Here is a 25,986-nt window from a genome sequence, read left to right on the forward strand (position 1 = left end):
GTCTAAGTCATTTTTCCTTGCCTCTTCTTGCTCTCTTGAACTATAGTAATACGGCGGATAAGAAAGTAGCAGGAACATTACTGTAACATAGACGTGTGAAGATATCCCGACCAAAACCTGTCTAGAGCGGAGAATCCACGACTAGCTAGGGGAGGTGGCGACAACGCCAATCACTATACAAACAACTCATGACCACATTGCATCCTACATCCCCAATAATCAACTCATCAAGGCGTGGCCCGGCTCATACTAATCAAACGCTTGACACCAACCTAGTGACCCAAAGTTAGCATAAGTGAACGAAGCAGGATCGATCAGAAATCGACTTACCATCCAGTTACCGCATTCCTCCGTCCTGTTCGTCATGATATCTATGTGGATGGTTTTGGCCGTCTCGTAATCGCGTGCCTGAATAGCCCGAGCAAGCTCCGCCATGTCGGCGACAGTGTTAGGCTTGAGCAGATCCTCATTGTTCAGATGGTCGAACAGAATATTCAACCTGCGTTCCGCGTCTTCAACCTGCGCTTTGAAGGAGGATGGCGCTCGAGACTTCACGCGCTGCATGTCGGCGGAGAGGATCTCGTAAATAGGCATGGCGTCTGCGGGGATGTGGGAGCGGTCGCCGGGAGCTTATCAAAGTCAGAACTACGAATGGGAATCAAGAAGTAGAAATGACTTACGGTACTTAGGAGGAGCGGGAGCAGCCTTCCGTTGCGACGAAGCGGTGCTTGGCCTCGAGGATGTAGCCTGGGGCGGCGGCGCCTGCTGCATCGGCAATTGACTTGGTGGTGGCGTGCTAGGAGCATAAGGATTTGCTGGCGGAGGATGCGATCCTGGCTGTGAAGTATAGGGTGAAGCAGCTGCATGCGGTGGAGGAGGAACAGGCGCTCTAGTGGAGAGTTGCGGGCTTGCTGCTTGAGTTGCCGGGCTAGGTGCATACCTGTTCGACGGTGGTGGCATCGAAGGTGGGGCGTTGTAGGGAGATGGCCCCCGAGGAATTGACGGAGGGGGAGGAACGCCCATGGTTGAGCCCATTGGAGGGGACTGAGGCAAGGAAGCGTAGGGGTTGGCCGCGGATGAAGGGCCTGGTGGGTTAGTAGGTGGCGAGGTCACTCGGGGAGGAGGAGCCGTGCCCTTTGGTGGAGGAGGGACTGAAGGGGCGCGCTGAGTAGGCGGGGCTCCAGGTGGTGGCGGACCCTGAGAAAGGGTTGGAGACTGGTTGGGGAAAGGCGAGCTGATAGTTGCCGCGGCAGTGGCGGATGTTCCCCTGCGGGAGGTTGGAGGTTTTGTGAAGCCCTCCGGCAAGTCGTTCCAAGCTGGCAGATTCGTCGCTGTGGTGTATGTGGTCACAGTGGCAGGAGATTGGTTGGAAGCGCGAGGGGGTGGTGGAACGGAGCCGCCAAGCGGCTGAGTACCATAAGTTGGCGGCTGGGGAGGCTGATATCCTGCGGGAGTATAACCTCCACCGCCAATTGGTGCATATGAGTTGCTTGTCTGCGGCTGGGTCGCAGCTGCGCTGGGAGGAGTATAAGGATTTACGGGCTGCGTCGTAGCAGCCGTTGGGGGAGCATAAGGATTCCGGGGAGCAGTAGTTGCAGCTGCGGGAGCAGCGGCAGGTGCAGAGAAGGCGGGCTGCGCAGGGTACATGCTGGCTTGTGGCAAGGGCTTGTTGACGGGTGTCCTGGTGGTGGGAACAGTTTGTTGTGAGCGCTGAGGTGTAGCGTGCCTCATTGCCAGCTTGATGCGGTTCCTAGCGATCTCGGCTTCAGGGTGCTTCTCAGGGACAAGGTCGAGGTACTTCTGGGCAACTTGCAGTCGTCCGTGAGTGGCCACGACATCGGCGTACTCGATATACTTGTCATAGAGCATGCTGAGTTTCCAGTCGGCGTCCTTGGTACGTTCCGTATCTTGAAAGTTGGTAACTTGGCGGAAGATGGTGACCTTCTCGATCAGACTCTGCAGAGCACGAACGTGGATTGAGAAGGAAGTGTCGTCTGTAGCTGTCTCAATGCTCCTCTGCTCGTTCTCACGAAGCTCCTCGATCCAGATAGCAACGACCTTCTCGAGTTTGGATCCAGCTAGGAAGCAGAAAGAGGCGTCCTTGCGGAGGCTCTTGTCTTTGGTGTTTCGAATCTGCTCTTCCAGGCGGTCACCAAGGGCCTCGCAGAGATCGGCAAATTCATTGTCATCGGCAAATGTGCAAAGCGCAGCCATGACTTCCCTCCAGTTAGACAGGTCGGCATTGTGCACGACATCCCAGAGGTTTTTGCCAACAATGGATGCAAGCAAGCGGATGTAGTTCGGCCCATCGGTTTGCTTCGAGAAGTAATGCTCCTGCGCCTTCTCGATGCACTTCTGGCCCCCACAGATTGCAATCATGAACGCGTCTGACATGCGGTCCTCTTTCAAAGCCACATCGAGTGCCTTTTCAAAGTTTCCCAGAAGCAAAGCTCGAGTAATGCCCTTGTCTGCTTCGGTCTCAGAGCCATTGAAGATCTGGAATGGGTTGTTGGTCTTGGCTCCCTTCGATGCAGCTAAATCGGACAGGAAGTTGTCAGCTTCAGGGTTCGCATCAAACATCGACTGCAGGCGCTTGTGCTTCTTGGCTCCCGACCCGCGGGATTCCTTGGCCGACTTTCCGTTCACCTCGTCTTCTTCCTTATTCAGGCCAAGCTGGGCCAGTTTATCAGCAGTTTCGTCGTCTTGATCCTGGAACCCGAGATACTCGATCAAACTCTTGCGAGGGTTTTCTGAAATCAAGGCCTCAATGACCTTCCAGTCAGCCTTCTCCTCGTCACTCGCAGCCTGAGAAGCTCTGGTTTCGCAGATGCTCCGAAGGTCACCCTCCTTGAGGGCATTCTCAAACGTCTCCGTAGATTTTGCGACAGTCTCGTCAACCTCGAACGGAGTGATCTTAATCTTCGATGCACGCTTGCCCTTCTCGATTAGGCTGACCGAAATCACTCTGCCACCGAAGCCAAAAGACGCGCCGCAAGGTCTTTCGAGCCACTTGGGGGCCTTCGGGAGCGAGAAATTCGACACCTGGGGTTGCGTCTGTGCCTTCGCGAAGAAATCCGCGCCGTCGAGAGCTTGGTTCTGATCAGCGATAGCCCGAGCAGTATCAGTACGGGTGTTTTGAACTGTCTGTATCGAAATTCTCCCATCGAACGAGGCGGTGGCAAAGAAGTTCGGATTGTGTGGATTCCAGCGAGTCTGGAAAGTCCAGTTCGTGACGACCGGAAATTCTCCGTAAGCTTGTCCCGTCTGAGGGTTCCAGCAGAGAGTGCGGTTGTCCTTGCCGGAGGAGAGAAGTAGGTCGGGGTCCTGAGGGCACCAGGAAAGCGATAACACGCCCGATTCGTGTCCTTTAAGGGTCTAGATAGTGTTAATCATATTGGTACTATTGCCTATGGAGGAATAGGGGAACTCGGAGCTCACCCGTTCTGGGGCATGGGAATTGCGGAGATCCCAAACGTAGATAAGAGGATCGGACTCCAGTGGTGTTGAAGTAATGAGTTTTGTGGGCTGCCCAAAGTCAGAGATAAAATCAGCTACTGTTGATTTTGTTCAGTCTCACCTTCTCCGGATCCCACGCCACTGCGCTAACAGCTTTCCGGCCCATGTTGTTCAGGGTCAAGCTCTCCTTCCTCGTCTTGACATCCCAGACAGTGACAAAGCCAGCACTGCTACCCGTGACCAGGATGTGTGCGACCTTCTTATTCCAGTCCAAGCATTCAATATCGTCAGCGCGGGCAGCGGCGCTTCCGAGTCGGTACGGGTTCGTGATATTGTTGAGATCGGAGATGTAGAGCTGCAGTAGTGAGCCTTACCATAATATGAGCAATAAGTCGGTCAAAATAATTACCTCTCCCTTTGCGCCACCAGTTGCTAACAAATTCGAGTGCTTGGGATTGAACTGCAACGCCTTGATAGCCCCTGAATGTTTGGTCATTCTCGAAATGACAGCGTCACTGCTTGTAATCTGTCAGCCAATTCATCATGGCCGGGGGGTTTTGTCTACGGACGAACCTCGAACCGTTGATCAGCTTGTCCGCATCCCATAGATCCAAGGAGCCGTTCTCCAGTGCACCAGCGATCACCCCCCTTGAGTTGTCCTCGTAATCTGTCCATGCCAGGTCGTTAAATCTACGAACGATAATTGTCAGTCTTTCTGTGCAATGAAGGCCAAAAATTAGGTGATAGAAGGATCATACCCAGAATCAGTGCCAATTTTGGCAATGGGCTGCAGCTCCTGACTGGCATCTTGGCTACTCAATCCAAGATCCCAAAGCTCAAGACATGTTTCATTTGAGAAATCGACATCGACGGCGCCGGCCCGAGTTCCGGTAGCAATCAATGGGGATGCTGCACCAGGGGACCAGGCGAAGGTGGCCGTCCGGGGGATCTCCCTCAGACGCACCATGCTGGAAAGTAAGAGGTGCGGGATGACAGGTAGGTATAGCTTAGGGGAGGATCAGACTCAGAACCGTCTGACGATGACAATCATTAAACGACAAAGAAAAAGATGGAGCGAAAGAATTGGGGGTAAGTCAAGCTCACAGAAGCAAAAGTCCCCTCCTTTATCAGTAAACGGAAAGGAGCTTATAGGTTAAGAGGTGATCGAGACCTGAACGATCCGATGCCTTGGGCTCAAGCAACCAAGTGTCCTTCTGGAGGGGGACCGGGGGAGTGACGCTAAGCTCCATCGGGACCTCGCCAAAACATCTGCGGATGCACGTGACATCATTCATGCCACTGAAGGGCCCAGGCAAAGAAATCTACCTGGGGGAGGGAGGAACAGATATCAACCAGGCGATCGTGACGCAAGGCCTGTTCGCTCATTCTCTGACGGTTCTCATATGGCTCAATAATCAGTCTCATCAAAGTTTTTGATCGGCTACACTATGAGCGAAAAGGCTCGCCTAAAATGTACTGTCTATGTGGGGGGTCTCGACCAGGCCGTTACCGTGCAGACACTGGCCGAGGCATTCGTCCCATTTGGCGAAGTCGTTGATATTACGCTACCTAAGCCTGATGTGCCCAACTCAGGCGATCTCCATCGCGGCTTTGGATATGTGGAGTTCGACTTGCCTGAGGACGCTGCAGAAGCGATTGACAATATGGATGGAAGCGAGCTGTATGGCCGTACAATAAAGGTCGCCGCCGCGAAGCCGCAGAAGGAAAGCAACGAGGGACTGGGAAGCAAGACAGCTATTTGGGAGCAGGTAGATCACTTTGATCCGATCTTACACGGACGTTGTAGCTAACTACGGATGTACAGGAAGGATATTTGGCCAAATACGCAGTCAGTGAGGAGGATAAGATGGCAGCAGCGGAGGCCAGAGCAGCAAGCCAAGGCGCTCCTGATCCCATGCAGGGATTAGAAGAGCTGGATGTCGCTGGCCCGAAGCCAGAATGAGTTTGTTCTACATGATACCCCACGAGATTTGAAGGCACAAGGAAGCAAGACAACAGTAAAGTTGCGATACTACTCCAACAACAAACTCCCCCTCTTGGGTCAAAGCCGTACTATAAACACGCGCTTTCGACGCTCAAACAATCGACTTCAATTTTCTCTGCTGCGACAAATCACGTCTGTGAATAATACAGGTCCTCGACAAACGGACAGACGGAACGAAATGTTCATTGAAAATCAATCAAACGTGCTGGTACATGCTTAGTGTTCGCGGTCCTCGGGCTTATTGCGGGAGAGACGCAGAGTCTTGTCGGTCATGAGCTTGCGGGTGCTAGAGTAGATAGCAGCGCCGACGGCAACACTGTAACAATTGCGTCAGTTGGGGGGTTGATGGGGTTGGCAGGTGGGAAACTCATGTCTCTTATAGATAGAAACAGCGCGGTGTCAACATACCTAAGGACAATACCTATTCGAATCGCAACAGGGGTTAGAGGAGTGCAAATAAAGCGATCAACTCCAGACTAGCAACGTACCGAGGGGAATCAGTTCCGGGGGAACTCTCTTCAGGGTCCGCAGACGCTGAGAGATGGTGTGAGCTACCGATCAATTAGTATAATCATAGTTCGTTAAGTACAGCAATTGCTGCTTCAATTGCGTCTCGTAAGGCGCGTCATACCGCTCTGGTTCTCCTTCTGTAGACGACCATTAGCATCTGTGGTCTGCCAAGCCTTTTTTTTTCGACCGAGTCGCAATAAACTGGAGACTTACAGGAAGAGGGAAAGCAAAAGGCCGAGAGGCCTGCATCCTCAGAGCACGAGTAGGGTACATGGCGATGGCGAGAGCGATGCCTGGTGGAAAGAGTAGTCGTAGTGGTGGTGGTGGGATGAGAAGACCGGATGTGGTGGCGGAAGCTCAGGACGGGACGTTTCGAAGGAAGCAGCACTTGGACTGGGCTGGTTCGGGTGTTTAGGAAATCTTGCCGCATGAGTGGCTCGCTAGACCGCCCGCGGTCACTTCCGGCTTCACAGCTTCACGGGATCATTCCACTCCACCGGCGCAAACCTCCCCATCTTCCTTCTCCGAACGACATTCCTCCCCTCCCACCCTCCACACTACGTCTCCGTTTTCCATAACCAGTGCAAAGGTTTATTTAACCTCACTTATTCAAAATGGGTGCCATTCCTGAAGCCGATCCCGATGAGCCCATGGAGACCAAGCCCTTCAAGTTCGTGACAGGTGAGTCCATCCCAAGCTGTCTGCATGGCCAATGGCCTCGAATAAAGCTCAATTGCTAACTTTACTTGCAGCTGGTACGTTGAATCTAGGATAATGATTATTTGCTCGCCTGTTGTGCCGCTTTGGTCCAGGTTTCGTCGCTGCTGGTACCTCGTATGATACTGACCATTTGTGATGCCACGACAGGCTATGACGCTCGCTTCCCCCAGCAGAACCAGTACGTCTTGTTCTTCTATGAACACCGGCTTTGACACAATTGCTAATACCAGCCTCAGGACCAAGCACTGCTGGCAGAACTACGTTGACTACCACAAGTGTATCAACGCCAAGGGCGAGGATTTCCGTCCATGCCGCCAGGTAATTATTTCAATTGCTGGAGTAAAATAAAAACCAAATAGGATTAATGCCTGATTCGTGCATCACAGTTCTACCACGCTTACCGCTCCCTGTGCCCCAAGGCCTGGACTGACAGATGGGATAACCAACGCGGTGCGTACTTTTCTTTCCTTGGGAGAAACGTGGTCTAACGTATTGCATATTACAGAGGCTGGAAACTTCCCTGCTCGTCTTGAGTAGATGATTTTAGTCCTTGTCGATTAGCTGTTGAATATTTTGGTGTCAAAAATGTACTCTACGCAATCAGACCGGGAATACAAATCCTCTTCTTTGTGAGGTCGTTTTCGAGGGAGCCAAAGAAATCGATGTATATAGGCTTGTCCTAGTTGGAGAGCCTTCTGTGTGCAATTTTTTAACTTCCAAGGTAACACACCTGTGTATCAAGCCTATAGCCAACATCGTATCCTCTGTGCTTTTCCAACAATGACGGTGAAGTTGTAATCCTTTTTTTCCCCTTTGACATATATAATTTCCTCTGGCGATAAAAATTATTTTCTTACAGTGGCGGTCGCTAAATACAAGTAGAGTTCAGTTATCCTTTCCCTCTCTCTCGCACATAGAGGTAGCTAGTCAAGTCTCAAGACAGTGTTTGAAGGTATCTCAGTGAGGGCGTCCAACGCACCGCAACCACTGCCAGTATCGTCAGGTAGAAGACACAACTAGCGAAATGACAAGACATGGACATATATATGATTATGTACAGCATTGAACACAACTTTTGCCCTCCCAATATTTTTCGCCAGATGCCATGTACGTGAAGTCTATGTAGAAACGAGCCCTCAAAAACAATATGCTGCGAAAAGATGAAAAGTCTATACTTTGATGGTGTTATCCCCCGAAATTCCTTTCAACACTCGGTAGAGCTTCTTATGTTCTTCCAAGAAGACAAAGGTAGCAATGGTATGAGGACCCAGCCGGACAAAGCTAGGCACCCAGCCGCGGAAGGCCCACGCGAAACCCTCCTTGCGGTAGATATCACGCAACAAGCCCAGGAGAGTGTGGCCCTGGGTCTGCGCCGGTGATGCGGTCATCACGCGGGTTTTGATGACATCGACGGGACTGCAGACGGTTGTGGCCACGAATCCGGCCATCAGGGACGCGGTGAAATGCGTGACGAGGTTGTCCGACATTCCCAGCTTCTCGAGACAGAGACGCTTGAAGGTATCGTACGAGGCAAGTTGCGAGGCTGTCATCAAGACGGCACGGGTTGAATTAGGCCACACGCCGCGGAAGAGACTTGCCGCGCCCTCGGTGCGAGTCATCTGTATCAACCCGTGGAGTGCATGCTTGTAGTTGCGCCGTTGGGCCGGGGGGAGTGCCGCATCGTGCTGCATGCGCACGTTTAGGACGTCGGCCGGGTTTCCTGCAAAGCCGCCAATGAAGCCTGAGGCGCAGGCGATTCCAACGAGGGTGGGAAGTCCGGGTGGTGACGAGGACGAGGTGAAGCGGGATTTGAGCTCTTCATAGATTCCAAAGCGGGTGGTAGAGTAGGTTATTTGGCGGAGGATGGCCGCAGACAGCTACAAAAGGGCACAGATGTGAGCGAGATCCATGGATACTTTCTTCTTTGCGTCTTCCTAATCACGATCCATGCAGATATTGTACATACCCCACTGTACAACCCCAGGACTCCACTATGCTTGAGAATATGACCAAATGTTCCAATCATCGACGTAGGCGCTCCTGGCCCACGTGTTTGCAAGCGAACCTGTAGTTCATCGGCGCATCGATCAGCGTTGTGTACACAAAGTGGAAAGGGACGGATGAGACGAGCGTTGCGCGTAGACTACAAGGAGGTATACCTTTACTGCAAGTTCAATGTCAGTCAAAGAATACTTCAAACGAGCCAATGCGAAATATACTCACCAAGATCCAAAGGATGCGTGACCATTGCAGCAAAGCATGATGCAGAACCACCAAACCAAAAAGGATAATGCACTTTTTTTACAGCAGCCCTCGCGGCCTGCTGAGATTCCTCCAACTTTCCACTTCCAGCCATCTTGATCAACAAGGTGTGGACATTCCAGCCATAGATCAAAAAGAAAAAGAAGAGCGGAGAGTAGTGGTGCCCTATCACCGAGACAGCAATGTTAATTAATGGCCGCGATAAGTCGTAATTCGTAAGACTACCATCTGTCAGCCAGAGGGGGCCTTAGATAAATTCTGAGTCGGCGATAGATCAAGCCTCCGAGCCCATGCGTGCTTCGGCAATGCCAACCGATCCCGGGCCCTCTCAGCCAATCAGAGTCTCGGTTTGAGAGGGTGTCATTCATGTTCGATGTAATAACAAGTAATATTACTGTATTTCAATCGGGAAGAAGCTGTAATAATCGAAACACAAGGCGATAATCGGTCGATGTCGGTCATACTTTTGAATCGAGACGATAGGGACACCTAAATCTGTTAGGAATTTTATCAAGTGATTAGTTAGCCATCTAAGGCATAGGAATGCTTTGCGCGACTGCAAAGTACTGGTAAAAGCGACGTTGTAATCTGACATCTCGGATAAGGACAGTGGCCACCAACTAGAGTACTATGATCTATACAGTAAAACCTCGTTATAACAAGATATTCCAGACAGACCAATTTTCTTGTTATAGGGAGGTTCTTGTTATATTAAGGATATATATATTTAACCTGTAAAATAGCTTTAAATATCCCACTAAGTCTACAGGCTTACTTTTTGACCTAAAAGGATATACTCATGCTTATCTAGCTTATATATAAGGGTTGAAACACCCTCCTCCTGTTATTCCTTATATAAATAAAGCTTTCTTAATGCTTCCAGAGCCTTATTAAGTGATATTTATAGTAGAACCTTAAGCTCCCCCTTAAAATTATTATTAAGCTCTGGCCTATACTAAGCTAGAATTTAGCTGTTAATATTATCAGGAGTATCCTAGATAGCTTCCTCTACTAGGTTAAGGAATATATTAATATCTATTAGGTCCTAGATAGGTGTAGAGACCTTAAGAAGAGAGAATACTTTCTCTATATCATCCAGAACTGCTGGATTAACAGGCTCTTAATATAATAGTTAAGAATATAGAGCCTTTCTAAAGCAGTTCTGGATTACCTATCTAGAAAGATTAAATTCCTAGCTCTAGATTCCCTATCGAATTACTCTTAGAATATTTATTAAGGTAATTAGATTATAATTAAGCTTAAATTCTTAAAGGATAAAGTAAATCTAGTATTATTTCTAGTATGACTTCTAGCAGAAGATAATCCCTTAATTAAGAGGCTAATATCAGCTTGTAGAGTTCACAGGAAGCTAGATAATAAGAGTATTCTATAGTAGATAATTACTAGATTAAATCTCTGCTATAGCAGCTTAATGAGCAGAGAAGTTATCTATAAGAAGGATAATATTTTAACTACTTATTTATCTATTAAACTAACAAAGGAATTCTGTAAAGATTAGTGTTATAATCTAAGCTTTCTAATTACTCTACTATATAAGGTTTAGATTCCGTATATTAATACTAGCAGCTTAGAAAGCTCATAGATTCTTTGCTATACTAATAAACTATAATAGTAGCTTCTCAGAGCTATCTACATTACAGTAAAAGAGGGTAGTTATCTATGCTTTATCTTTCTTTTAACCTAGAAGTTAATATATTGAAAGACTTTACATAGGAGTCTTCTTCTAAAAGAGACCAGTTTTATCACAATTAAACTAGCCCTTAAGGCTATAAGCACTTAAGACCTGTTTAATCTTAAGTATCTCCTAATCTACCTAAGCAGAAACACTTCCCTCTTCTCTATATTATTAATGCCATCTTACTGACCTCCTTACTTGAAAGTTATAAAGCTAGCTATTACTAAAAGTCAGTATCTCTTACCCTAGGTAGATCTTCTCCTAGAAAAACTAAGCCTTTTATTATATAATCTCTGCAGAGATAGATATTTGTCCCTCCACATATATAATCTACTTAAATAAGGCGTTCTCTAGCTCTAGCTAGTTCTCATAGTATTAGCACTTTGCATTATGGGAAGGGAGGGAATTAGTATTAAGGTAATTATATTTACAGGATAAAATATCAGAGATAAGACTAGATGAAAGAGTATAATTATAGGTATCCTTAAACCATTCTTAAAGCTCTTTCTGTTTTGCCTTTAGATAGAGGTGTTTTCAAGCATATAGAGCAACCTTCTAGGAGGTTAAGATAGACTTCCTTTGTGGCATATTAGCTAAGGGAGCCCCTTGATATAATGAGATTTTATATAGGAAGCTAGGGAAAATTAACAAGACTCGCTGTAGCGAGGGATCTTATTATTTATATAGGAAAATAATTAAGGCAAGGGGTTGCGCTTGTTATATTGAGGTTCTCATTATATCAAGACTCGTTATAACGAGGTTTTACTGTATCTGACGTATGGGGCTGGCATCACAAGTACAGGACTTTCATCGCCTACAATGACTGGCTTTGATTCTACAATGTCAAGATTGTTATGGGAAATGGAATTGAACGTAGAGTTCCTCCCACATTTATTCATTGCACCTCGAGAACCAAAGTACATAAGTCTATTCGAGAAGCTGTCCGAGCAAATCCCGAGTTATCTCAGAACCATACTACGTACGGCTCAAGGAATACTCCGAAGTAGGTACGAACAAACTCGATGAAATGGGACATATCATCGCCGAGATTCTACAAGGCTTCGGCCAATGCCACTGTTCGGCAGATCAGTTTTCTCAGTACAGATCCCCCACTCCCTCAGTACAAGGATTATAATGCTGTCGCTATCGACAACCTCCGGACGGAGGAAGAAGAATGCAAACAGCTGCTTCGCATTGCAGAAGCCTCGACTGTCGAGGATACTTCTGGTACTCCAAGATGGGATCGCGCGATGATTAACACCGGAGGCGCGGGACAAATACTTGCCACAGATCAGCGCAAGTGTGAGAGTGTCATTGTCGATACCCCTGAGTTAGCAGACAAATTGCTCGCTCGACTGATGCCATTCATGAAGAAAGAAGGGGTTGATCACATCCACAATCAGCCGCTCGTGCCCGGTCTCGGCGGACGAGGCAAGGCATGCAGGCTCTCGCGGCTGAATGAAAAACTGCGGTTCCTGGGATACGTGGGTGGTGAATACTTTCGCCCTCACTGGGATTCAAACTACATCACACCGGATGAGGAGGAAGAGGAGTCCTTTTATACTCTGCATCTGTATCTTAACGGCGATGGAGAGCAGGGTCCGCAAGAGTTGATGCAAGTGAGTAAGAAGGCCGAGATAGGTCCTGAGGCCAATGTCAATATGAATCCTGAGGGTAAGCTTCTAGGAGGAACAACATCCTTCAGTACGAGTCATAAGGAAGGATGTGGTATAGTTCAAGGGTTTCCTAAGACAGGGTCAGCGTTGGTCTTTCACCAGTACCACTTGCTTCATGATGGGGACCCAGTATTTCGAGGGGTCAAATATACCTTGAGAACTGATATAATGTATCGCGAGGTCGTGATGACTTGAGATCATTAATACTTAGGCACAGTTACCATAATGTTCAGGCAGTTTGACCATAACTTGCTTTGTGCAAACTATATATTCTTGACCCCTACCAGCATCTGGGCAAGGTTGATGAGATGAACGATCCTGTAGAACATATAATCATTCGAAGTCCACATTTAAGATAAACTTGTAATTACGCAGCGAGAGCCATCTACATGAATAATGGAAGAATAATTTTGCAGGCAAAAAGCAAAGCACTGCCAGATGTACCTGTATAAACACCGGCGACTCTTTTCCCCGGCCCGAATTGTTGATTTCCAGCTCAATCTCCGCACCAGACTGCTATCGAATCACTGTCGTCCGCGAGTGATCCATCGAACAATAAATAAAAGACATGCGTTTGTTGGCGACCGGCAGAGCGCTACGGGCCAGCAGTGGCAGATGGTCCGTCGTGACCCCTCGGAGGAGCCCTCGGATATCGACCTCTCATCTCCTCGAGCCTCTCACTGTCACAGTTACGAGGAGAAATCTAAGTTCGACAGCGAACCGGAAGACAGACGAAAAGCCAGAGACAAAGCAGAAAGCTACGGCTCGTCCATCACCTCCGCAGTCATTGACCATCGAGGGCCAGACCTACCGTACGGACCAATGGACCAACACTCCAGACACAATACTGTCCCACGTTGGACGTCGGCTCTACCTCGACGAGAACCACCCTCTCGCAATCACTCGCAAACTGATCGAAAGCCAATTCCCAGGCCCGGTATACGGTAACTACTCGGAGAAGAACCCCGTCGTATCAGTTGCACAGAACTTCGATGTCCTGGGGTTTGCGCCGGACCACCCGGGCCGCAGTCGGACGGATACATACTACATCAACGACAAGACCGTGCTCCGGACACACACCAGCGCCCACCAGCAAGCCTACTTCCAGCAGATCAACCGCAACGAGGCCACCCGCCCGGAGGAGGTAGGGTACACCGTGGTCGCGGACGTGTACCGGCGCGATGCGATCGACCGCAGCCACTACCCGGTCTTCCACCAGATGGAGGGCGCCATGCTGTGGAAGCGCCCGTCGACGGACCCGCTCAAGCACGCCGCGCATACCGCCGCAGCCATCATGGAAGACGTGAACCGCATCCCCGCGCACGGCGTCCCCGTCGAGGACCCGAACCCGACCATCCACGTCGAGCGCAACCCGCTCCAAGCCGAGCACCACGCCGCCGAGGAAGTCGAGGCCGTCGCGGCGCACCTCAAGCGCTCGCTCGAGCGCATGGTCGTCAAGATCTTCAGCGAGGCCCGCGAGGCCACCGCCGCCGCAGACCCAACCGCGCAAGCCGAACCTCTCAAGGTCCGCTGGGTGGAAGCCTACTTCCCCTTCACCAGCCCGTCCTGGGAGCTCGAAGTCTTCTGGCAAGGCGACTGGCTCGAGATCCTAGGCTGCGGTGTCATCAAACAAGACCTGCTCATCAACTCGGACGTGCCGGACCGCATCGGGTGGGCTTTCGGGCTGGGCCTTGAGCGCATCGCCATGCTCCTCTTCAACATCCCGGACATCCGGCTGTTCTGGTCCCGCGACGAGCGCTTCCTCTCTCAGTTCAAGGCCGGCCAGATCACCCGCTTCGAGCCCTTCTCCAAGCATCCCGCCTGCTACAAGGATGTGGCGTTCTGGTTGCCATCGGCGGCCGTGAGCGGGGGCAGCGCGGCGGGTGGTGCCGTGCCTATCCACGAGAACGATATCATGGAGATTGTCCGCGGCGTGGCGGGGGATCTCGTCGAGGATGTCCGGCTCATCGATGAATTCACCCATCCCAAGACGGGAAGGAAGAGCATGTGTTACCGGATCAACTACAGGAGTTTGGAGCGCACCCTGACCAACGAAGAGACGAATGGGCTGCATGAGAAACTACGCGAGAAGCTCGTCAGCCAGTTGGGCGTTGAGTTGCGGTAGCAGCCATCAGAAATCAAACCCCACCCTGTATTATATCATAGAATTGCCACGTCTCCAAGGTCCATACATATTGTATATTACACTCAACAAAATGATGCTGAATCTCATCTTAGTCATTAGATTTTTTTCCATTTCCTTCTAGGCTGGCAGCCGCCCGTATTACCAGGGCGAGATGGATCAAGTCCATGCAACATGGTCATTCACATCCAAGGCCAAACTTCCAAAGATGACATTACCCTTTTCTAGGGTGTACGAAAGAGCGGGAAAACATGCCGCCGACTGTGAGTAGTATACAACGAGGAGGAGAGATTTGTGGAACGACGAAAATCAAAAGCCCATACGACGGGAAGATAACCCGGACGCCTCCAGTCGCAAGAAGAAAATCCTAAACAAGATAGCTTATGCCCTTATTGAAGGACGATGAATGCATTACCCCATCATGACGAGAAAGACATGTCGTATATTGTACAAGGAGAAGATGTGAAAAAGAAGAGAAGCGGCAGGTAGGGCATAGACGCAGCCAGGCGAGTCAAGCATACCAGGATGTCGTGACGATTCAAGTTCGACGTCTAGTTGTTCTTGACAACGCCGACCTTGGCAGCCTGTGAAACCACGGGTTAGACCCCTGGGAAAAAAAGCTACTTAAAGAAGAATGACTTACCCTCAAAACTCTGCCATTGAGCTTGAAGCCCGTGGTCTGTGTGTGGATGATATCGCCATCCTCTTTACCCTCGACCTTGGTCATGAACGTGGCCTCATGAACGTTGGGGTCGAACTTTTGGGGCTTGCCGTCCTCAGCAGGCTCACTGGGGTCGAATCTCTCCAGACCGTGCTTCTTCAGAGTGTTCAGCAGAATGTTCTGGGTCATCCGCAGGCCGGACACGAGGTCCATCAGTTCCTTGTTGGACTCGGTCACTTCGGCCTTGAGCTTCTCAGCGGGAACAGCAAGGAGAGCCCGGTCGAAGTTGTCAATGCTCTCGAGCAAGTCGACGGCGAACCGCTGAATGGCGAAATTCCGGGCATTCTCCATGTCACGCTTGGTGCGTTCTTGCAGGTTGAGGAAGTCTGCAACGGAACGCATGTACTTGTCCTATGTACAAAATCAGCACCTGCAAACATGGGCTGGCGGTCATCCCAACAGTGAATGTTCCACCAACCACAAAGAGTGATTAATACCTTCAGATCCACGATTTCCTTTTCCTTTGCCTCCAGCTCCTTGCGGAGGCTCTCCTCTGGGGATTCCTCAGCAGCTTCATTCTCCTTGGCCTCGGCCTTCTCAGCGTTCTGAGCTTGGTTCTCTGTTGAGTAGAAGCGGTAAGTCGGCTGACGAACAACCGGCCGAACGGACAGCAGCTGTGATTGCAACTGTGACGTGCGGCGGATGACTGAAGGTGTGGTAGATGTGGCACGGAGAGAGACAATGGACTTGGCGGCCTGGGCCTGTCTGAGCAAAGTTCTTTGGAACATGATGTAGGAGGGATATTTTAGAGATGAAAAAGGAATATGGAGCTTTTAAAGGGGGAAAGAGCAAGGAGTGTGAAGCTGTGGTAGAGCCAGTTCTTTGCCCGCCAGAAAAATGGAACTTTCGAAGCTACAGGGCATGGCATCACCTGACCGCTTACCGTGTTGGGTCATGGCAGGGGATCTTCGGGCCGATGGAAAGAAGAGATTCATGAGACAGACGATCATTATCACTAATGGAGATTAGATGGATAGTCATTGTTCTGTGCATGCTTGTTACTGAATGCTGTGCATCTAGAGGATGATGAGGGTGCGGTTAATGTTATATTGCTAATATACAAGGTCCCCAGTCTGGCTTCTTCATCAACTGCATGGCTCCAGCTATCGTACTCTGTATATCCTTGGGAAGCCAGTATCGCATTCCACGACAAACCAAGAAGGATCTTTAAGCTAATTGTAGCGAAAATCAACTGCGGATAGTGACTACCAGAGAAACTACGCCGGGTGATGGCCAGTATCAGACAGCTTTCGTGTACCAACCGATGAGGGTGATTATCCATACTCTTTTCAGCAACAAACTTGGAACTCATCATGACTTCTTGTTGGTCAATCGTGAATATACTACCTTCGAAATAACCCACATTGCCTCGAGCAATGCTTTATAAATCCAAACTACTCAATGCGACTCAAAATAGATGGTGGTTCAGTCCATGGCCCTCAATTGAGACGCCCCGAAACCACACACTGCCGAAACTGCCGAAATGCCTCTTAGCTACGATCCGGAATATTACAAGGCCACAGTCGAGTTCTTCTCGACTAGATCAGGCCCCAAAGCTGCTGTCCACGATGTTACGACCCGAAGAAGAAACATCACAGCCAACTACGAAGCCATGTTTGACAGGCTGCCCTTGGCACCCGATGTGGACCATAGCATTTACCCTGTGAAATCGTACGACGGGCACACCATCCAAGTACATCGTTTCTTCAAGAAGACGTCAACTCCAGTAGCTGTTGGTCCAGCCGTGCTACACACCCATGGAGGCGGTACTATACAAGGCGATGTTGCCTTGTTCGTTAAGCCTCTTTCGCTCCAAGTCCAACAGACCGGGGTTCAGGTGTTCTCAGTAGACTACCGATTGGCACCCGAGAACCCTCATCCGACACCAGTGGAGGATTGCTACGCTGGGCTCACCTGGCTATACGAACATGCGGAGGAGTTTTCCGTGGATCGCAGTCGTATAGCCACGATGGGTGAGAGCGCGGGGGGACTGCTGGCGGCGGGAATCACCCTGATGGCCCGCGATCGAGGATTGGCGCCTCCGATCGCCAAGCAGATCCTCATTTATCCCATGCTGGATGACCGAAACACGGTGCCCAATCCTGAGCTGGAAAATTTCGCTCTGTGGGACTGTAATGATAACATCACTGCCTGGACTGCGCTTCTTGGGACCGACATTGGCAAGGACAATGTCTCACAGTATGCTGCGCCCGCGCGCGCAGTAAGCGTGCAAGGCCTCCCTCCCACGTACATTGATGTTGGCGAACTAGATATCTTTCGAGATGAAGATATTGCCTACGCGGCCAGAATAGCATCCGCCAACATCAGTGTAGAACTACACGTATACCCTGGCCTACCTCATGCCTTTGAGGTCTATGCTCCGCACATTGAGGCGACAAAACGTGCTACTGCGGATCGATTCAGAGCTGTCCAGACGCTCTAGATGATGCTGTCCAACCAGGCGTATTGCATGCGACTTTTTGACTTTTTTGAGTTTAGCAAGGCGTTTGTGCAAGAAGTTAGTGTGCGGAACCCGAAGTGTAAATATTAGAACCACGCTGCATCCTTTGCGGCCAGCAGTCCGCATCCTGCAGCCTATACTCTTGTAGTCGTGGCTATGCCATACAACCTCCGCTGTCCCGACGCGGGCTAAACCAGAATCGGTGTCTGCACTGCTTTTCGGTGAAAGTAGGCAGACGAATTCATCTATATGATCTTGAGAGTGAGAATCATCATAGTGGAAGATCCGAAGGCATTGTGAGCCTGGTTAAGATGTTGAGCCTTGGTGACGAGGGCTGAGCATCTGAGATACGTACTGTATGAGGACGGTTCAGGTGACTGACGACATTCCAAAAGACATCGTCCAGAGCCGATATTAGACCATGTTAGATCAGAAGTAAGATTAAAGTTCCTCGGCATGATCATGCCTGTTCCTCAAGAGGAATATCATCATGCCAAGTACCCATGTGATTCCAAGGCTATGGGCGGAAGACGTCGTGTATCTCGGAGAGTGGTGACCAGCCACTTGCGTCCTACGAGCTTGCATCAAGCCAAATTGATCAGAGATATGTGCATTCTGTCGATCCATCATCTGTCAAAGCCACATGAGCGAAGCACTACCAAACTACCGACCTCTGGGCAGTTACTGGCATACTGCTGTGTTTTCAACTACCACATCCACTGAAGGGGCGGAGCAGCGGAGCATATAATCCTTATTCCATCTTGACCCAGAAAATCAAATCACACTGAAGCAACGCGGAGACCCGCCTGATGATCTGGTCAGCGGAAAGGTACTCATAATTCCGAGTACTAAATCATAAATCTACTTCGTATAATTTCATGGCAAAGGCTGGATCGTCAAATGATATGGTTACCATGAATGTTGGTTGTAGTCAAGAGAGAGAGCCTGCCAGCTTTGGCAAAGGGGTTGTAATCTCTTCCCTTAGGCATCGGAAACATTCAACCAATTCGATATCACAGTAGGATATGTCGGCGAAGACTCCAAGGAACTAGTGGCGATCATTACATCCACGATCTTTCTCTGCAAGTGTCGATACAGTAAAACCTTGTTATAATGAGTCTCAATATAACGAGAACCTTAATATAATGAGCGCAACCCCTTGCCTTAATTATTTTCCTATATAAATAATAAGATCCCTTGCTACAGCGAGTCTTATTAATTTTCCCCAGCTTCCTATACAAAATCTCATTATATCAAGGGGCTCCCTTAGCTAATATACTATAAAGGAAGTCTATCTTAACCTCCTAGAAGGTTGCTCTACATGCTTGAAAATACCTCTATCTAAAGGTAACACAGAAAGAGCTTTGAGAATGGTTTAAGGATACTTATAATCATACTCTTTTATCTAGTCTTATCTCTGATGTTTTATCCTGCAAATATAATTATCTTAATACTAATTCCCTCCCTTCCTATAATGCAAAGCGCTAACACTGTGAGAACTAGCCAGAGCTAGAGAACACCTTATTTAAGTAGATTATATATATAGAGGGATAAATATCTATCTCTGCAGAGATTATATAATAAAAGGCTTAGTTTTTCTGGGAGAAGATCTACCCAGGGCAAGAGATGCCGACTTTTAGTAATAGCTGGCTTTATAACTTTCAAGTAAGGAGGTCAGTAAGATGGCATTAATAATATAGAGAAGAGGGAAGTGTTTCTGCTTAGGCAGATTAAGAGATGCTTGAGATTAAATAGGTCTTGAGTGCTTATAGCCTTAAAGACTAGTTTAATTATGATGAAACTAGTCTCTTTTAGAAGAAGACTCCTGCGCAAAGTCTTTTAACATATTAACTTCCAGGTTAAAAGAAAGATAAAGCATAGATAACTACCCTCTTTTACTGTAATGTAGATAGCTCTAAGAAGCTACTACTATAGTTTATTAGTACAGCAAAGAATCTATAAGCTTTCTAAGCTGCTGGTGTTAATATATAGAATCTAAATCTTATATAGTAGAGTAATTAGAAAGCCTAGATTATAACACTAATCTTTACAGAATTCCTTCATTAGTTTAATAGATAAATAAGTAGTTAAAATATTATCCTTCTTATAGATAACTTCTCTACTTATCAAGCTACCATGGCAGAGATTTAATCTAGTGGTTATCTACTATAGAACACCCTTATTATCTGGCTTCCTGTGAACTCTATAAGCCAATATTAGCCTCTTAATTAAGGGATTATCTTCTGCTGGAAGTTATACTAGAAATAATACTAGATTCACTTTATCCTTCAAGAATTTAAGCTTAATTATAATCTAATTACCTTAATAAATATTCTAAGAGTAATTTAATAAGGAATCCAGAGCTAGGAATTTAATCTTTCTAGATAGGTAATCCAGAACTACTTTAGAAAGGCTCTATATTCTTAACTATTATATTAAGAGCCTATTGATTGTGGCAGACCAACACGATTTGAATGGTAAGTTGATTGTATTCTCATAAGATGGGGCTATCTGTCTACCCGTCTTGGATAACAGTACGGTTCAGCAAAGGAACCAACTGCGCAACGGGACGGATAAACCATAGGCCGTTAGATACATGGATAAGCAAGGATTAGCGTACGCTATGCGACATTGATCCAGCAGTTCTGGATGATATAGAGAAAGTATTCTCTCTTCTTAAGGTCTCTACACCTATCTAGGACCTAATAGATATTAATATATTCCTTAACCTAGTAGAGGAAGCTATCTAGGATACTCCTGATAATATTAACAGCTAAATTCTAGCTTAGTATAGGCCAGAGCTTAATAATAATTTTAAGGGGGAGCTTAAGGTTCTACTATAAATATCACTTAATAAGGCTCTGGAAGCATTAAGAAAGCTTTATTTATATAAGGAACAACAGGAGGAGGGTGTTTTAACCCTTATATATAAGCTAGATAAGCATGAGTATATCCTTTTAGGTCGAAAAGTAAGCCTGCAGACTTAGTGGGATATTCAAAGCTATTTTACAGGTTAAATATATATATCCTTAATATAATAAGAACCTCCCTATAACGAGAAAATTGGTCTGTCTAGAATATCTTGTTATAATGAGGTTTTACTGTACTAGGCAGCGTCGTACAAGCCACATGGAGAAGTCCACTTTGTGGAATCAATTATTGGCGTGGCGTGGCAAAAGCCACATCTATTGAACAGGCGAGAAATTATCCCAAATAGGAAGTTGATGTTTTATACGAGAGTAATGCTAGATGGATCTTCAGGAACCCGAAAAGAAATGCAAAGCAAGGTAGATATTCGGTAGATCCCTACTCTAGCATTACTGTCTCTCTGTGAATACGACGAACGAGGCAAGTCAAAGCCCCCATAGCGGAGCCCAGGGGAGGCCGCATCCGAAGGCCATGGCGATACACTCATGTGTTTGTGGCTGCGCCTCACCAACTCTTGGGGGGACTTGACCGTTTTTCTTTTAAAAAGGCTGGGAATGGAACGTTGAGTAGTATTTTGCCATTCCTAATCAACGTCAGAAAGAACGAACAACCTTATTAAGATTTCTTCCCATCAAGGTTTTTCTCCCCCCTTAACCCTCCGTCAGTCGCCATTTGCGGCCTTATCTCGGTGGCAAGCACCCGTCATATACAACAGTTGCTTATCCATCCGCCCATCTACTACACCTCAACAACTCAACTTCCTCGCACTTCTGCATCAATTACTTCCAATTGCAGAAAACAAAGAAACAAAAACAATCATGGCGGACATCACAACGACATCACCACCACACTCCCTTCCTCAATCGCCCTCATTCCGCATCCACCGTGCCTCCCGCTCCTCCTCTTCATCGCGCCCAGCTCTCTCACTCGACCTCTCCAATCTTCCTGCTCTCTCACGGCCAACTCCTCCCTCAAACACGCTACTAATAACCGACCTCCACGACCTCTACCTCTTTCAACCGGCCTCCCTCGCCTCCATCCGCTCCCAGATCGAGTCCATCGCCCCCCTAAACTCCTTCTCCCCGCTCCCCTCCTTGCGGCGCATCGTCTGCTCCTTTCACTCAGAAGACGACGCCCTCCGCGTCCGCAAACTCCTCGACGGCCAATCCCTCCTCAACCGCAACGTCTGCACAAAGATCTACTTCGGCGAACCCACCCCGCTCCTCGACGAGGGTCGCCCCAAACTCCTCGAGGCCCCCCACCTCGACAAGCTCTTCTTCATCAGTCCGCCCCCGAGCCCGCCACACGGCTGGGTCATGCGCACCGAGGATCCCCCCAACAAGGAGGTCCACGCCAGTGATCTCGCCCAGGCGCTTGCGCAGCTCAAGACGGAACAATCTGCTCCGGTCTCAGGCCCCGTTGACCCCGGGACGCCCATGTCGATGTCTGACGAGAAGCGGACGGGGAGCTGGCCCATCGCCATGTCAGGGCAGCGCAGTCGGAGTAGTACGCTGATCTACAATCCCGAGGATCATGGTGGTAGTCCCGGTTTACCGGCCGTGATGGTCGAGGATACGACAGTCGATTCCGACGATGAGGATATCGAGATGATGAGTCCGATTGACATGTCGGTTAGAAAGCTGCCGCCGAAGACGGCACGCCCGCCGGTTGAGTTGATGCATTGATTGCTTTTCATCGATGGTCTTTTTCCCGATGCATTTGGGTGTCTTTGTTCCCGATAATGATAGTGGCATGCATGGGGTATTTGGTATTGCTATGGCAGCATTGCGATTTTCAGTGACTGTATCATCATGGAAGGCGTCTCGGTCGGGTTCTTTTTCATACAAGCATTGTCCATGAATCCGCATTTTGCTCTACATGTTTACTCGGACACAAGACTCTGAGCTAGTACACATAGTGTCATACAAACAAATTGGTCGGAACCACTGCATTGCTCCTTTCTACTACGTAGGTTACCCGAGTAGTAACACCTTGAAGACTAGAAAGTACGCATGTCGCACTGTAAATATAAATCCAGGGCTATTCAATCAAACAGGACTACCGCACAATCCTTGAAAACTTCCTTGCCCAACACAGCGGCGAGTTCGGCGACAATACCTTTGACGGATTGGGGGTTATCGATAGGCATCCGTTCCCAGCCTACAAGATCCTAGAGTCCAGCCATGTTAGCAGGCCAGCTTGGATGCACCGGCAATAAGAGCGTCTCACCATCATATGAATAAGCGAGCCCTGCACGAGGAGGAGCGAGTGGTCCAGATCTAGCGTCTTTACCTCATCGAGAGTCATGACTCCGGGCATGTGCAGGTCAAACAGAGACATCTCCTCGTCGTTGATCTCTTCCTCCGCCGAATCCAGCTCCGTAGATTCTGGCTGGCCCTGCGCGGCCAATCGTCTGTCGCGGGACAGAGACACGTAGCGCCGTTCGTTCAGCTTCATCGTTAGCTCCCCGTCAAGCGGGTCCCAGGTGTAGCTCTCGGGGTCTCGGATCCTATTAGCATTTCGTTCTTAACAGAGCCCATGTCAACCTTACCGAGGACGTATTGCGGCCGAAACGCGCCTTTGTAGCGCATCTTCTGACATGTGTGGATGTAGTACCCTGGGAGTTGTCGGTCAACATACACCCCCCGCTCCACTCCAAAACCAGAGTCACCTACCCATATAGTAGTATTGATAAGACCCCTCCAGCGCAAGGGCAATTTCCCTCATGGCGCTGAGCTTGCCCAACTCCCACTGCTCATAGTCCGGATCATAGCTAGCATACTTAGCTACAGGCTCAGAGACAGGGCCATGGCGTTAAACTCACAAGATGTAGACGGAGCTCACACCACTTGGCATCAAGTCCAAAACCGCAACCGCTATGAGCTTCCCGTCAAGCCGGTAACATTGATGCCACGATCCTAATTTTCGTTGCGCAGACTTAGCGTCTGCGGGCGACCTTTTAATGCCGGAGCACAGAAAACGCTTGAAATCCTTCTGTTTCCATTTGGATACATCTTCTTTGTGGATTTTGGTTTGATATTTGACGAAAAGATCGAACCTCAGGAATTGGTTAGCATACGAAATAATTCCAGGGCTCAACCAATACTTACTTTGCCTGGGAAATAGAGTCTCCCTCTATGTTGACCTCAAATCGATGGGCCGGCTCCAGCAGTTTCTTCGTCTTCGGATCAATAGGCCGCTTGACATTGCTGTATTCAGCCTCATGAACCGCAGTAAGCAGATCGAAATTGCATTTACGACGTTTCTTTTCTCTGAACAGACAATAAAGTGTGAGTTTATACGTGCATGATATCGGCAGCGTTCATAGAAATCTACGGAATACTCACTCCCTCGTTTTGGGGCACAAATAGGCTGCTCTACGGATGTATTCCGGACCCAGAACGAATTTGTTCCAACGGTTGACAGCCTGGCGTTGATCCTTCCGGGGTTTGAAAGCGGATGCTTCAAGTCTAGAGTTGCATCATTTTCAGTCCAGCGCCCAATGCCACAAAGCTAGAAAAAAGAACGGGGGTAATGTACCTTATCGTATAGTGCGGACAACATGACCTTGGCAAATTCTGCTTATAGTAGAGCGTTCCGGATCTAGACGAAGGTTAGCAATGCGCTACGAAGGTGATGGCATGTTGACTGCGTGCAGATGAGCGAGTACAACCTTCTCCAGCCGCGATTGACGAGGATATCGTAATGTTCCGGGCGTACTGAAACAGAACTAGTGTAGTAGGCAGCACCTGCATATACTGATCAGCAAAGGCATTGAAGCAGAGCGAAGAGAATGATGGCAGGTGAGAGGAAGTGGGGCAGGTGATAAAGAAGACACACTCACTTCCATTATCAGACTTGCAGTAACCACACGAGTTGCGCTGGTATCCTGTATGCGGATATTGTTAGTCATATGGACAGTCATACTAAGCATGAAGTAGAGGACGAAAAGCAAAGCGCTCCAAGCGGTGTGTGCTCAATTGGGGAAAATTATCCAGGTCCAAAAGCTTCAGAAGGCTAGAATATAGAAGCCAAGGAACACATACAGAGAGCAATGGCGCGGCGGATGAGGGGCAAACACAGTAGAAACCATCGAGGGAGGGGCATGGCCAGATGAAGCGGATAGATCACGGCCAGTGATGGGAGCACGGGGAAAGGTACAGTACTCTAACTGGCTCCTTACCTAGAGGTCGGAAGAGTGACAACTGCCTCGCGCGTTCGGCGTCAACGATGGGATCCAGAGTCTCCACGGAGTCGTCTTCTTCCATGTTGAGGCGATATGTAGGGCGAATAATAGTTCAATCGGATCGTTCAGAGAAAAGATGGCGGTGGAAGTCGCGGATCAGTTATATTATTGCCAGCGCTCAAGGCGGGAAGGGAAGAAATAATGAGTATTGGAGGTCGGAGGCGGCAAAAAGAGAGCCACGAGGAGGGACTAACAACGATGAGCTGGTCGCGCTGTACTTGGTTACGACGATGACGGTTGACCATAGGATGGAGAACGGACTGAGATGATGCGTTTTGTCCCCGTTGTCGTTGATGTCTAGTAGATTACGGAGTAGAGAAAAATAATAGATTGCTCACTACTCTCCATACGGCCAGCCAACTGGTATAATTTAATACCGAAATGGAGCCTGGATGAAGCAGCCTTAGGTATCCATCCTCAAGACCACGTTGTTCCCAAGCAGTATGATGGAGAGTAAGATATTTGAGTTATCCAGCCTGATACGTAGATAGGTGCTCTTTAAAGAGGTCCTCAAGATGCAGGACTCAGAATCCCAAAGCATGCTCATTTGCCAAGCATCATTTTGTGATGACATTCTGACTGGCGGAAGGATGAAGCAACCCATACAAGTACAGTCCAGCCCAAGAGCGTTCATGACGCTTCTAGAAGAGGCTAAAGCCCTGATGCTGCACATGTAAGGACTAAATCATCCTCGTCATTTCTACTTGTTTTATAAATGTGGTGCAGGAGGCTTTAAAGGTGACTTTCATTCTACCCGATGTTATTTTCGCCACTATAGGTGTCTGTGCAAGCAAGGCTTTGTCCTTGCATTGGTTATGTAGCATCTGGTTACGAAATGTAAAAATATTAGATTTTGCGCTTTTCCAACCCTCCGATCCTGTCCCATCATTCCACAGCATAGACGTAAAAAGCTTCATGGTACTCCGTACCTGACGGCCGAAAGGGAGAAGCTTCCATGTCTTCCATTTTCCTGTATTGTATGGTAAGCCACCGCATGCCCTATTTACAATACATAGGTACGTCAGGTATCTGTACACAATACGCAGTGTGTAATTACGGCACTGTAGGGAGTACCTAGAGCTGATTAAAGGTGCCACAATCTAACCTTTCTACAAGTCTCGAATTGGAAGTTGACCAAGTTTCAATCTTCATCATCGGAAGG

General features: G+C 48.5%; 11 protein-coding genes across 11 annotated transcripts; 6 read left to right on the top strand and 5 right to left on the bottom strand.

Annotated features, from left to right (window-relative positions):
* Positions 1 to 30: 30 nt before the first annotated feature.
* Positions 31 to 4,665, bottom strand: sec31 (putative protein transport protein (SEC31)). Its single transcript, XM_750536.2, has 9 exons — positions 4,561 to 4,665; positions 4,215 to 4,490; positions 4,030 to 4,146; positions 3,866 to 3,971; positions 3,578 to 3,811; positions 3,439 to 3,525; positions 681 to 3,375; positions 331 to 629; positions 31 to 272 (listed from the first exon to the last, which is right to left on the bottom strand). The coding sequence occupies exons 2-9, from the start codon at positions 4,421 to 4,423 to the stop codon at positions 228 to 230; spliced, it is 3,792 nt and encodes a 1,263-aa protein (XP_755629.1). The 5' UTR covers positions 4,424 to 4,490; positions 4,561 to 4,665; the 3' UTR covers positions 31 to 227.
* Positions 4,666 to 4,763: 98 nt separating this feature from the next.
* AFUA_2G12990 (RNA-binding protein) lies at positions 4,764 to 5,419 on the top strand (the record flags this gene model as incomplete). Its single annotated transcript, XM_750537.2, has 2 exons — positions 4,764 to 5,225; positions 5,282 to 5,419. Exons 1-2 carry the CDS (start codon positions 4,905 to 4,907, stop codon positions 5,417 to 5,419), a joined length of 459 nt encoding a protein of 152 aa, XP_755630.1. The 5' UTR covers positions 4,764 to 4,904.
* A 258-nt stretch (positions 5,420 to 5,677) lies between these two features.
* Positions 5,678 to 6,401, bottom strand: AFUA_2G13000 (uncharacterized protein; the record flags this gene model as incomplete). The annotated part of the gene is made up of 4 exons (XM_750538.2): positions 5,678 to 5,777; positions 5,870 to 5,882; positions 5,950 to 6,012; positions 6,185 to 6,401. 4 exons carry the CDS (start codon positions 6,399 to 6,401, stop codon positions 5,678 to 5,680), a joined length of 393 nt encoding a protein of 130 aa, XP_755631.2.
* A 29-nt stretch (positions 6,402 to 6,430) lies between these two features.
* AFUA_2G13010 (cytochrome c oxidase subunit VIb) lies at positions 6,431 to 7,488 on the top strand. Its single transcript, XM_077804178.1, has 6 exons — positions 6,431 to 6,652; positions 6,724 to 6,726; positions 6,839 to 6,869; positions 6,928 to 7,009; positions 7,078 to 7,141; positions 7,197 to 7,488. Exons 1-6 carry the CDS (start codon positions 6,586 to 6,588, stop codon positions 7,226 to 7,228), a joined length of 279 nt encoding a protein of 92 aa, XP_077660340.1. The 5' UTR covers positions 6,431 to 6,585; the 3' UTR covers positions 7,229 to 7,488.
* A 221-nt stretch (positions 7,489 to 7,709) lies between these two features.
* Positions 7,710 to 9,520, bottom strand: AFUA_2G13020 (uncharacterized protein). The gene is made up of 4 exons (XM_077804179.1): positions 8,915 to 9,520; positions 8,851 to 8,855; positions 8,658 to 8,756; positions 7,710 to 8,568 (listed from the first exon to the last, which is right to left on the bottom strand). The coding sequence occupies exons 1-4, from the start codon at positions 9,045 to 9,047 to the stop codon at positions 7,861 to 7,863; spliced, it is 945 nt and encodes a 314-aa protein (XP_077660341.1). The 5' UTR covers positions 9,048 to 9,520; the 3' UTR covers positions 7,710 to 7,860.
* A 1,966-nt stretch (positions 9,521 to 11,486) lies between these two features.
* Positions 11,487 to 12,700, top strand: AFUA_2G13025 (uncharacterized protein). The gene has a single exon (XM_750541.2). It carries the CDS (start codon positions 11,672 to 11,674, stop codon positions 12,518 to 12,520), a length of 849 nt encoding a protein of 282 aa, XP_755634.1. The 5' UTR covers positions 11,487 to 11,671; the 3' UTR covers positions 12,521 to 12,700.
* A 193-nt stretch (positions 12,701 to 12,893) lies between these two features.
* On the top strand, positions 12,894 to 14,450 carry AFUA_2G13030 (phenylalanine--tRNA ligase; the record flags this gene model as incomplete). The annotated part of the gene is made up of 1 exon (XM_750542.1): positions 12,894 to 14,450. The coding sequence occupies one exon, from the start codon at positions 12,894 to 12,896 to the stop codon at positions 14,448 to 14,450; it is 1,557 nt and encodes a 518-aa protein (XP_755635.1).
* A 569-nt stretch (positions 14,451 to 15,019) lies between these two features.
* On the bottom strand, positions 15,020 to 16,013 carry grpE (mitochondrial nucleotide exchange factor MGE1; the record flags this gene model as incomplete). Its single annotated transcript, XM_750543.2, has 3 exons — positions 15,627 to 16,013; positions 15,112 to 15,540; positions 15,020 to 15,052 (listed from the first exon to the last, which is right to left on the bottom strand). The coding sequence occupies exons 1-3, from the start codon at positions 15,915 to 15,917 to the stop codon at positions 15,020 to 15,022; spliced, it is 753 nt and encodes a 250-aa protein (XP_755636.1). The 5' UTR covers positions 15,918 to 16,013.
* Positions 16,014 to 16,290: 277 nt separating this feature from the next.
* On the top strand, positions 16,291 to 18,358 carry AFUA_2G13050 (alpha/beta hydrolase). Its single transcript, XM_750544.2, has one exon. The coding sequence runs from the start codon at positions 16,673 to 16,675 to the stop codon at positions 17,630 to 17,632; it is 960 nt and encodes a 319-aa protein (XP_755637.1). The 5' UTR covers positions 16,291 to 16,672; the 3' UTR covers positions 17,633 to 18,358.
* Positions 18,359 to 21,396: 3,038 nt separating this feature from the next.
* cbpA (putative calcineurin binding protein) lies at positions 21,397 to 22,263 on the top strand (the record flags this gene model as incomplete). Its single annotated transcript, XM_750545.1, has 1 exon — positions 21,397 to 22,263. One exon carries the CDS (start codon positions 21,397 to 21,399, stop codon positions 22,261 to 22,263), a length of 867 nt encoding a protein of 288 aa, XP_755638.1.
* A 233-nt stretch (positions 22,264 to 22,496) lies between these two features.
* On the bottom strand, positions 22,497 to 25,515 carry AFUA_2G13070 (arginyltransferase). Its single transcript, XM_077804180.1, has 11 exons — positions 24,762 to 25,515; positions 24,423 to 24,467; positions 24,252 to 24,327; positions 24,119 to 24,181; positions 23,926 to 24,048; positions 23,689 to 23,850; positions 23,403 to 23,636; positions 23,254 to 23,351; positions 23,130 to 23,195; positions 22,808 to 23,079; positions 22,497 to 22,748 (listed from the first exon to the last, which is right to left on the bottom strand). The coding sequence occupies exons 1-11, from the start codon at positions 24,844 to 24,846 to the stop codon at positions 22,623 to 22,625; spliced, it is 1,350 nt and encodes a 449-aa protein (XP_077660342.1). The 5' UTR covers positions 24,847 to 25,515; the 3' UTR covers positions 22,497 to 22,622.
* Between the last annotated feature and the right edge of the window lie 471 nt (positions 25,516 to 25,986).

This window comes from Aspergillus fumigatus, chromosome 2 (assembly GCF_000002655.1).
Source record: "Aspergillus fumigatus Af293 chromosome 2, whole genome shotgun sequence".
Classification (NCBI taxonomy): Eukaryota; Fungi; Ascomycota; class Eurotiomycetes; order Eurotiales; family Aspergillaceae; genus Aspergillus; species Aspergillus fumigatus.

Coding starts and splice junctions, on each gene's coding strand:
- AFUA_2G13010 (XM_077804178.1), top strand. CDS start 6,586: ATGGGTGCCATTCCTGAAGCCGATCCCGATGAGCCCATGGAGACCAAG. Junction 6,870..6,927: donor CGCTTCCCCCAGCAGAACCA/GTACGTCTTGTT, acceptor TACCAGCCTCAG/GACCAAGCACTGCTGGCAGA. Junction 7,142..7,196: donor CAGATGGGATAACCAACGCG/GTGCGTACTTTT, acceptor TGCATATTACAG/AGGCTGGAAACTTCCCTGCT.
- AFUA_2G13020 (XM_077804179.1), bottom strand. CDS start 9,047: ATGGCTGGAAGTGGAAAGTTGGAGGAATCTCAGCAGGCCGCGAGGGCT. Junction 8,569..8,657: donor TCCTGGGGTTGTACAGTGGG/GTATGTACAATA, acceptor GCCCTTTTGTAG/CTGTCTGCGGCCATCCTCCG.
- AFUA_2G13050 (XM_750544.2), top strand. CDS start 16,673: ATGCCTCTTAGCTACGATCCGGAATATTACAAGGCCACAGTCGAGTTC.
- AFUA_2G13070 (XM_077804180.1), bottom strand. CDS start 24,846: ATGGAAGAAGACGACTCCGTGGAGACTCTGGATCCCATCGTTGACGCC. Junction 24,328..24,422: donor CTGCAAGTCTGATAATGGAA/GTGAGTGTGTCT, acceptor CAGTATATGCAG/GTGCTGCCTACTACACTAGT. Junction 23,851..23,925: donor TTGTGCCCCAAAACGAGGGA/GTGAGTATTCCG, acceptor TTGTCTGTTCAG/AGAAAAGAAACGTCGTAAAT.
- AFUA_2G13025 (XM_750541.2), top strand. CDS start 11,672: ATGAAATGGGACATATCATCGCCGAGATTCTACAAGGCTTCGGCCAAT.
- sec31 (XM_750536.2), bottom strand. CDS start 4,423: ATGGTGCGTCTGAGGGAGATCCCCCGGACGGCCACCTTCGCCTGGTCC. Junction 3,972..4,029: donor AAGCTGATCAACGGTTCGAG/GTTCGTCCGTAG, acceptor GATTACAAGCAG/TGACGCTGTCATTTCGAGAA. Junction 3,376..3,438: donor ATTCCCATGCCCCAGAACGG/GTGAGCTCCGAG, acceptor AACACTATCTAG/ACCCTTAAAGGACACGAATC.